Raw genomic sequence first — 11,143 nt, 5'->3', positions numbered from 1 at the left:
ATTTGCTCACTCTAAGCACCAGCCTCTCTGGTCAGTGCCGGTACTGCAACATTTTGTGACTTCCTGGTTGGCTTCACGTTCCGCTTGCCAGTGTTGGGGGTTGTGACAAACCTGTTGTTGCATGTGGTGTAATCCGATAACTGAGCAAGAATATTGACAGTTTTGTTTGGAGTGTGTCACCTTTTATCTTCTTCATCTACTCCTTAAAAGTCTGCACTGCTCTTTCTGCAAGACCATTCGTGGATGTGGAAAGGTGCAGATCTCAAATGGTTGATTCCATTTTGTTTCATAAATGTCTTAAATTCAGCATTTGTGAAATATGTCCCATTGTCTGACACTAACATCTTTGGAAGACCAAACACACTGAAACTCTGTCGCAGTTTCTCAATGGTGACCTGTGAAGTAGCTGATTTCACAGGATAAACGTCCATCCACTTTGATTGAGCGTCTACCACCAACAAAAACATCTCGCCTAGGAACGGCCCTGTGTAGTCCACATGGATTCTGGACTAGGGGGTCTCTGGCGATTCTCAGGGGTGTAATGGCGCAGTGGGTGGTGATTTTGGTGTTTTTGAGATTTTTCACATAACTTGACCTCCCTTTTGATGCTTTCATCCATGCACGGCCAAAAGAAATATGACCTTGCCAGACTTTTCATCTTTGACATGCCTGTGTGAGTCTGATGCAGGAGCTTCAGGATCTTGTCTCTGCCTTTGGTGGGAAAAACCACTCTAGCTCCCCAAAGCACACATCCATCCCTCACACTGAGCTCCATTCTTCTTTGTATGGCTGTAGGTGGGCATCAGTTTTCACCGGCCATCCCTAAAATATGTTATCATGGACTGGGGACAAAATGACATCCGTTGCAGTCCATCGTTTAATCTTCTCGTGTCCAGCAGTGCGTCATCCAAGACATCCATCATCAGAACTTGTTCCACCAACTCTTTTTCAGGTGTTTTTTCTCGTGCATCCACTTTATGCCCCAGATACTCCACTTCTTTTTGCATAAACTCGTACTTGCCTCTTTTCAGCCGCAGGCCGGCCTCCTCCAACCTGCTCAGCACCTCTGTTAAGTTTTTTAGGTGGTCTGCCTCATCCTTGCCACTCACCAAAATGTCGTCCAAGTAGCTAACAACCAGAGGTATGCCTTTCAATATGTTTTCCATTGTCCTCTGGAAGATGGTGCGTGCTGATGCGACTCCAAATGGCAGTCTGTTGTATGTGAAAAGTCCTCTGTGTGTGTTCGATGTCACATATTTCTTGGATTCCTCATCCAGCAGTATCTGTCGGTAAGCGCGCATGACTCATGTCTAGCTTAGAGAACTGCTTTCCTTCTGAAAGTGCAGTGAACAGATCCTCCACTTTTGGTATGGGGCACTGCTCCAAAGAAGCCACTGTATTTACAGTTAGTTTTTAATCTCCACACAGTCGTACAGTCCCTGTAGGTTTAAGAATGGGCACCACAAGCGCTGCCCACTCAGCATACTTGACAGATGAGATGATGTTTTCCCTAAACAATCGGTCTATTTCTTTATCTACTTTTGCTTGCATAGCAAAAGGAATGGATCAAGAAGCAGGGAGAGGCATCTGATTTTACCCGAATGGTGGCTTTGGTGCCTCTCAGAGTGCCCAGTTCTTCTTTAAACACATTTTCATGCCTGTTCAACACTTGCTGTAGTGTATTTTCGGTTGCCTTGACTTCATGCACTCTCTCAGATTGGCATTTCTGTTTTATTTCTCTCCAATCCAGACTGATCTCCTCCAGCCAGCCTCAACCTAGCAAGCTGGGCCCTTTTACAACAATCTGGGGCAGTTTCAGTGTCTGCTGTCAGTACCGTACATTTACTCTTATGGTACCAATATGAATCAAGCTTATATCTCTGTACTATTTCACTTGGTTTGGGGTTCTAATGGTTCTTTATCAATAATACAAGCTCTCTAAAGGACTTGTCTTTTGGCCTGTCCGGGCTGAGGAGGTTGAGCATTAAACTGTATGTTAATGCTCCAACAACACTTATCAATATTGCTCTCTGTCTGTCTTCATCATCAATTTCATTGGCCGCAAAAAACTGTTCTAATTTTTCTGTATACTCGTTCCAGGTCTGCGTCTTCGAAAGTTTGAAAGTCCGAAAATCAAACTCTGAGTTGTCTTTGATTAACATTATTAAAAACAAAGCCCCATTTGGTACCAGGCAGGTCTCATCTGTGCCAAACCGAGGTGACATTCTGTTGGTCCATTTCGTTAAAAAAAACTATATTTTCCCAACTTCAAGAAGCAGTGTACTATCATGAATAGTGTATATTGTTTGTCTGGTTGACAGAAGGAACGTTGGTGATTTTCTTTATGTTAAAGGTTATGAAGTAATCATTATAAAATTATTAACTGGGTATTACATGCTGTTACTTTTTATATGAATGATGAAACCTTTTATGTTTTTCTTTTGAATTACACCGATATATAGGACTTATTCATATTCACACCCATTTGTTCACACTATGTTCGATAAGAGAACTTTGATCTCCCTAAATCCGACCCAAGAGGCACACACAAAGAAGGGTGAAAGTCACACCCCAGATATAAGCAGTTCATTGGGACGTGCAAATTAGCCGATCGTAAACGAATTTACATGGCACTTGTTGATTGGATAAATCTTGTCCAGACCCTAAGGGTTAAAAGTGGGAACCCAGCCAAGAACTCGGCTTTGGTTTTAGTTTTTTTTTGTTCGAAGTTTGGGTTTTTTGTTCTTTTAGGGTTTGTTTGATTTTTGTTTCAGGTTTTTTTAGTTTTTCACTTTTTGATTTTCCTTAGTTTCTTCTACTTTTTGTCTCCAGATAATTCAGAGACTGACTCCAATATTTTTTACCATTTTGATGTTTTTATTTTGAAACAGATTTTCGCGTGTGACCTAAAAATCATTAAGTTCTCCACCCGACCAGCTTTGAAACTTCTGATTTTGGTCACCCTATTTTGAAGAAACAGCCAACCGACCACTTTGATCAAAGTGACTCAAACTGAGCAGATCCTGTGGGTTTTCTGTGAGGAGCCTTCAGCATGCTTCTACTCCTGGCTAAAGATCTGGCTTCAAAGCCCTCCTCACGAATACTACCGTTGACGGGACCCTCCACCAATTTCTGGACGGATCGAATGGACGTGGATCTTTAGATTGCACCAGTTTTTATTTACATTCAACCGCTCGGTACATCCAAACACACCTGTTGCTCAGGCTCATCTGACTTCTGCTTTTTCCGATGCCTGCCCCCTGCTGGCCATATGATTAACATAAAATATAATAACAAACATTTCAGATTCAAGATACCACTTGACAATGATAAAAAAAGACCCTTCCAGTTTTATTTTTATCCATCCTCTCTTGGGGATAGACAAAAGTTACGTTTAAAATCGCCGTAATCCAGGCGCAGCTCTTGCTGCACTGTATGGAAGGCCTGCACAGAGAAAGACTGAATGATCTGGTGAACCAAGACACGGTCCTCTAGACTGTTTTTGGGTTAGTTCTCTTTTCTAAACGTTGCTGGATTTTCTTTAATCTGGCAGTAAAATGAAATGGGACCATAGACTGTATATAAAATAACTGGACAGAGCAAGCCCCCCTACTTCCGTGTTCCATATAGGAAGTACCACTGGGTTGCAAAAAGGCCAAAGTCCCATTGACTTCCATTGAGAAACAGACAGTTATTTCTCAGTCATTTTATATGTCAGAATAATCATTCTTCCTCTGCTGCTTTCTGCTTAACTTATTTTTCTAATCCTATTTTTTTTTAAAGATTTTTTTCCATTATCACAAGTTATTAGAGTTATAAATTGACCAATCAGATGGCTCAATAAGCGTTTGTGGGTCTGACGTTTGAGTGACACATGACGGGTAGCCAATTGGAGCAGACTTCATCAATGGGTCCGTGAAGACCTTTTAACACCTACTTTACAATTCAACAATGTACCAATCATTGTCCTACTGTTGTTTTCCTCAATGGAATGTACCGATGCAGCAGTTTAAAACAACAAGAGGAGCATGCTGTCGACATTTTTAGATGAGGATTTACTCTGTAGAAATAGATTTCACTCTGAGGTTATGTGCTTTGGACTTTTTTCTTTGTTTAACGTTCATTTTTCTTTATTTCACTGTTTTGGTTGTAGATTATAAATTATATGTTGCGTATATGCGCATAAAATCACCAACCAAAGATTCATCTTCGCCGCCCTTTTCCAGCTTCAGCCTGAATTAGACGCAGCCGTCTGAGGAGCGCGAGAGAAAATTGAAAGGACCTGGTCGTATTTTCAAACAGAAAAAAAGATCCAGCTGTTCACTTGTTAGGATGGTTATTTATTTTAAATACTGCTGAACGCGCTTCTCACGAGCATCTGATCAGACTGTAAACCTGGCCGCGCATGTGAAGTAACGCTGCGGCTCGCGCGAGGGGGCCGCGCGCAGTTCGGGCACGGCGTCACCCAAATGCTCCTTTTATCTCGACAAAAAGGAATAAATGTAAGTAAATCCCAAAGGACCGCTGACAGAATCAAATGTTGGGATGGTTCTCCCTCAAAGGCTTCAACAATGACTTGTACAATTCTCTCGAGCCGCCGACGCTGAAGTTGGCTTCCGATTCACAGCGAGAGCGTTCCACTGTATTTTTCGAACTCAGACCATCTAAAAACAGGTTCTGTTCGGAAAAATCGGAAGCCAACTTCACGGTCGTGGTCATCCTGCGGTCTCGTGGTCGAGGCGTGGAAAGAGGCAGACGGTTGCAATAAACTCACTCCTGATTGGCGACAGTACTTCCTGTAGATTCCATGACTCAGCTATGACTCAGACCAATCGCTGAAGATTGTTTGCAAATGGCGGTATCCGTTTCAGGAATTGACGGTGAAAGCGGCGGCCTACTTTCGCGAGGAGAGGAAGTAATGCATTTCCAATGGGGGACCTCAGTGCTCGCTCAGTCCATTATTTTTACAATCTATGAATTGGACAGAAATGTTTGTTAAACTACTTACACATTACCAAGTTGAATCCCCATGCTGGTGTCATGAGGTCATGCAGTCCCACAGCATGACCTCTCCCTCAACTACTCACTCTGGCGTTTGGTTCTGGCCTCTGCTCTCCTCCTCCCTTGGGGTGAACCTGAGCAGAATTTTGTGGCAGGACGTTTGTCTTCACAGCAAGCGGGCCTCAAGTAGTGATTGTTCGTGTGTGCTACTCAGCTGTCTGTACATGAGTGCAGTCATCAAATTTTCCTCTTTGTGTTGTTGTCGTCTTGTGCAGCTTAGCAGCCTTCCAGCAGAGATCGGACAGCTAAGCAGACTTCGAGTTTTATTCATCTACCGAAATAATCTGACGGAGGTTCCTGAAGAACTGGGAGCCTGCACACAGCTAGAGGTAGAGTACCAGAAAAGATTTGTCTGCTTCTTATTTATTAATGAATGAAGTTTGTCTATACTGCACTTTACAACACCGTCACGGTACCAAAGGGATTTACATTAAGAAGAGAATTAAAAAGAGAAATTTAAAAATTGAGCAAATAAAAAACAACATTTAAATATAACAGCATGAAATTACAAAGGACACCAAAATACATGAAGGCAGATAAATAGTTTAATAAAATGACTAAAAGAAAGTAATATGCACCAACTACTGTGTATTAAAAGTTATTCTAAAAAGGTAAGCCTTTAAGAATGAGAATAAGTATAAGCATTTTTTTTGTACAGTGTTCCCTTATCACAGGAGGTACGTCATAAAAATAACCTCAATAGGTCAAATCTGTAAATTAGGATTACAAATGTTTTCAGGATGTGAAACTCCCTGACTACATACTATACACACTATACAGACACGAACCTTTTCACACTGGATAGAGTTTAAACTCTTAAAGTTCCAAGCTTAGAAAAATAAGTCCAGTATTATAAAATGAAAACAAAGATCTACTTGCGATTAAAAATGAATGTATATGTGGAAAAATGAAAGCATTCTGTATAGGTTAGACAGCACAGAGGGGATTGGTTGACACGGTCAACAGGTACTTTCAAGAACATAATGCAGCGTCCTATTTAAAAAAAAAAGTATTCAAAAATCCACTGAAAAAATATGTGAAACAGCAAAAGATGAACTGCATTATAGCGAGGCACAACTGTATTGCAGTCAATGAACTATGAATCTCTGACCAGTAAATCTGAAAGACTGATGGTTCAGGAGATGCATTCAAGATATTTCGTTACATGTAATACCACTGTTTAATGTATCAAACAGGAAAAATATGCAGAAAACATTTGAACTGTATGAACTTAAATCTTGAACAACCACTATGCCAGAAAAAACACTGCTGGCTCTCTTGGTCTGAACTGTTGCACTGAGAGGAAGCAGCATCACAAGTTCCTGCAAAGCTGTTTGTTTCTGTGCCAGTCTCCATATTCTTACTCCAACCTCCCTCGGTACCTGCTTGAAGTTTTTCCGGATGTGGGAGTTAAAGACCTCCCTGACGGAGGGCTCAGCCAGACGTTCCCAGCAGACCCTCACAGTACGTTTTGGTCTGCCGAGTCTTTCCGGCCTCTTCCCCCGCCAACTCACCACCAGGTAGTGATCAGTGGTCAGCTTTGCCTCTCTTTACCTGAGTGTCCAAAACACACAGCCGGAGATTACCTGAAACGTATAAAAAGTCGATCATCAATCTCTTGTCCAGGGTGTCCTGATACCAGATGTATTGATGGACACCTTTTGTGCTCAAACATCGTATTTGTTATGGACAAACTATGACTCACCCAGAGAAGGCAAACTACTTTTCTCCAGTTGAGAACTATGGCCTCAGTTTTAACGGTGCTGACCCTCATCCTAGCCGCTTCACACTCGATTGCAAACTGCTCCAGTGCATACTGAAGGTCCTGACTCAAAGAAGTCTACAGAACAATCTTATCTGCAAAGACCAGGAGCCCTGCCGGAGTCCAACATGCACAAGGAGCAGGTCTGACTTACTAGTGGCTATGGGAACCAAGCTCCTGCTCCGGTCATACAGAGACCGGACAGCCCTCAGTAAGGCTGCCCGGACCCCATACTCCCAGAACACCCTCCACAGGACACCACGGGGAACACGGTTAAATGCCTTTCTCAAATCCACAAAACACATATGGGCTGAATAATGCACAGAAGACCAACAACAAAACACTGCTCGGGTTCAGGTTAGGGAGGGCATTCCTACCAATCACGCCCGTCCAGGTACCACTGTCATTGACAAAGTCCCCCGTTGGGGTACTTTCTAGTACCCCTCCAAGAGACACCAAGAAGCTTGGGTAGTCTAAGCTGCTGTTTGGCCTGTAAGCCTAAACCACTGTCAAGAGACCTGTCCCCCACCTGTAGGTGAAGTTACATGACCCTCTCATCCACGAATGTGAATTCCAACACTTGGCGGCTGAGCTGGGGGCTTACGAGTAACCCTATCCCAGCCCACCGCCTCTCACCATGGGTAACTCTAGAATGGTAGAGAGTCCAACCTCTCTCGAGGGACTGAGTTTCAGAGCCCAGGCTGTGTGGAGGTGAACCCAACTATATTTAGTTGGTACCTCTCTACCTCTCACACAAGCTTAGGCTCCTTCCCTCCCAGAGAGGTGACGTTCCAAGCCAAGTTTTATGAGCGGGGTTTGAGCCACTGAGGAACTCGCCTTCCATCGTGCCCAAATCACATTGCAACCAGCCCCTTTTGAGCTCTCCTGCTGGTGGTGGGCCCACTGGAGAGTAGTCTTACGTTGCTCTTTTGGGCTTGGCCCAACTAGGGCCTGTGGGTACAGCCCTGGCCACCAGGTGCTTGCCTATGAGCCATAATCCCAGGCCTGGCTCCAGGGTGGGGCCCCAGTGATGCCAATCATATCTGGATCTTTGATTTTACTTCTCACAAGGGGTTGTGACTTAAAGTAGGTTCTCTGATTATAGCAGCCTTGGCACTGGAAACTAGGGAGTTGGCCAATAGTAATGGAAAGAAGAAAGGTAATTTGGAGTTCAAGAGATCAGACCTGGTTTCTTGTTTGTCTAAAGTTCCTTCTTTAAGTCATAAACTTCTGTATTTCCTTTTCTCTCTCTGTTTGCCTTCCTCCTGTCCTCCTCCCATTCACAGTAGCACAGTTTTCAACAGCACCCTGTAGGTCAACAGTGCCGGTGGCAGTTGTTGCTTATTTTGGCTATTGTGTCATTTTGTGCTGCAGTTACAAACAAGAGTTTTCCCTAAAATTGTGGCAAATTCTGAACTGTCAACGAGGAACACATATGCATTTACTTAGAACGTATTGGTACTTGCAAAGACATGTCTGTTTACAAATATGTGCAACGCACTGAATATTGCCTTACATATTTTCTTTATTAAAATCCAATGTACAGTTTTGTAAATTAGGGTCCTGATATTGGGGCTAGGTGCTTCCATTGAGCATCTGCTGCAGTTCAGCCCATCATCATTGATGATGGGCTGAAGTGGATGTAGTTGACAACTACAAATACTTAGGAATCCTGGTGGACGAGAATCTAAACTGGTCGGCAAATGTGGACTACATATACAGGAAAGGGCAGAGCAGGTTATACTTATTAAAAAAGACTCACCTCTTTTAATGTCTGCTCAAAACTGCTTATTTTTTGGTCTGGATGTTGTCTTCAGTGCCCTGTTTTATGCAGTAGTATCTTGGGGGTTGGGCTGTGCATCGTTGCTTAGGTGGTGATCTGATTCGATTCACAAATCGAACCATGATTCTTACTTTTTAATATAATGTTTGTTGCTATGTGTGTCTTTTTTATGGATGTATGAAAATTGAAATTATTTTTATTAAATCACCAGCAATTACACTTCTATTTAGGACGGGAGATCAGAATCAACAAAACTGATAAAAACACAAAGTCTTAGAAAGAAATTGTTTGTCATTATAAACTTTTTTTTGTCAACCTTCTGGTTTAGTTCAGCAGTAACATAAACAACATAAAAAGCATAGAAATCATTGTTGTTTTGGATCATTTAACAGCAAAACCATAAAATATCCACAGTTTTTCATCCTCAAAGTTCTTTAACATTTTACTTTCCAAGTATCACATATTGGTGCAGAGCCCGTATGAAAAAGGACATTTTTTTCTGCTGCAGAATCAGCTGATTCACGTTGTTTACATCTGCACTTCAGGAGCATATCAGGCTATTAATCTCCGCCTCAGAATCCGCTGGAATTACGTTAACTGCGTCAATAGTTACCATAACCAAAAGAATGTAAACACTGAAAATCAAGCTCTGGTGTTGATGCTAATTCATTTTTTTCAGAATTTTTGTCTGGGAGCAGAATTTCAGTCTCAAAAAAAAGTTCTTGCTACCCTTACTTGGAAAATAGTAAGCTTCACCGACACCAAGATTTTTTTACTTCCGGTGACAGTAACTCTATTCATTCAGCTTTGTTTTAGTTTATAAACTTAAAATTCAACATTATTCTGCATTTCAGAGCAATAAATAAGCAGCAGATCTTGGATGTCACGAAGGTTTGTACTCACATTTTCAGGAGCAGATCGCGAGTATCTGAGAACCCAGATACTCGTTACAGCCCTAGTTGAGGGGGCTGCGCGAACAAGAAGGACATTAAAGAGGCCCTACCATGCTTTTCTTTATTCTTTCAGAGTAAACTGTCTCCATATATATATGATCATACATTACCTTTGGAACCCTAAGAAACAAATTACTTACGAAATATAAGCTGATTTTGTGGACTCTTTTCATATCTGGAAATAAAACAATTCGATCTCTCAGGCTTCACCTTTCGCTCCTTGAGGGTGCTGCCCATTTCATAACATATTCCTAGAGCCGTCCTCGTCAGCGTGTCACCCACGAAAACAATTATGTAAATACTAGGGCCTTTTCATTTTACTACTGTAAAATGAAATATGGTATAGTTTCTCTGTACTGAGGTTCATTTTCCAACCTTATCACTTTAAAATAAATACAGGACAAGGAAATTCTACTGTATTTAATTTCACAGTAATAACGCTGTAAAAGGCTTTAGTATAATTACTGGCATCCAGGTGTCAGGAAGTTACTGTAAATGTTCCTACAGGAAGTTACTGTCAAATCTACAGCAACTATTTTACAGTGCAATCCAGTCAAAGGAAAGCCAACCAAAGGCATAATAAAGCTTTGCAGAATATTGTTTTTTTGTGATGTGTCCTAGACCAGACCTGTCCAACTGGGTTTTACCCATCTGCTCCAGGTGCTGAGTGTGGCCAATAACCAGCTGTCCACATTGCCAGCGTCTCTGTCCAACCTGAGCAGACTGAAGAAGCTCAACCTCAGCCACAACCTCATTGCTCATGTCCCAGGCTGCATCTACAACATGAAGACTCTGGTAGGTCCTATATCTGAAGTGCTTTTTCCCCTGTCAACTTTAGCCTGTTTTACATTGTAATGTAAAGTGTACTAGACAATAGAAGTAAACAAACAACTAAACTGGACCTACATTTGACAGAATTTGGACCAAACATTGGAAGCACAGTCAAACCATTAATCCCACCTAAAAAACTGCTCATTTTAAACCAGACCATTGTTAAACACTAACTACCAAACATGTGAACCCAATTTAAAGTTCTGATGAGTGCCAGGGTTCCCACAGGGTCTTAAAAATATTTAGTCTTGAATTTATGAATTTAGAAACATTATCTTAAAAAGTCTTCAAAAAAAAGTCTCACCTTTTGATATTGTAACAGCTGTCCTAGCCGTTCAAATACGTAGGCCTAGATGGAGCAGATCTCAACTATGCTAAGACTAGTGAGGTGCTAGCATCTACCGCCTATACCTTTAGCGCAGGCAGGAGGACGAGCTAACCCGTGTCTCATACACCGCAGGACCCCGGGCAGCCTGACATTTAAGTGGCACGACAAAATGGCTTAGTACAGTCTCCTCAGTTTAACCACTTTATTAGGCCAACATAACATCCAGCAGGATTTTAGAAAACTGAACAACACTGCAAAGGTCTTGCATTGAAACAGCAACCTCACTCATGGTTTGAACAACAATAGAACAAAAATCCCACAATGCACTACTCCTGTAAACAGGATCACTACACAGCCCCCCTCTCAGAGGGTTAAGTGTCCTCACAACCCTTAATTGTCCTGTAGTACAAAGTCTTGTAAATACG

At 42.0% G+C, this 11,143-nt stretch overlaps 1 protein-coding gene across 1 annotated transcript in view; it reads left to right on the top strand.

Annotated features, from left to right (window-relative positions):
- The window catches only part of LOC112141321 (leucine-rich repeat-containing protein 30), a gene marked incomplete at its 3' end in the record, with an annotated part of 64,882 nt that extends 54,528 nt beyond the window's left edge, over window positions 1–10,354 (top strand). The window contains 2 exon segments of the mRNA XM_024264429.2: window positions 5,277–5,390; window positions 10,220–10,354. Coding sequence (XP_024120197.1) covers window positions 5,277–5,390; window positions 10,220–10,354 — 249 coding nt within the window.
- Between the last annotated feature and the right edge of the window lie 789 nt (window positions 10,355–11,143).

This window comes from Oryzias melastigma, unplaced genomic scaffold (assembly GCF_002922805.2).
Source record: "Oryzias melastigma strain HK-1 unplaced genomic scaffold, ASM292280v2 sc00279, whole genome shotgun sequence".
NCBI classification, from domain to species: Eukaryota; Metazoa; Chordata; class Actinopteri; order Beloniformes; family Adrianichthyidae; genus Oryzias; species Oryzias melastigma.
Note: the sequence above shows the minus strand (reverse complement) of the source record. Positions and strands in the feature narration are given on the sequence as shown.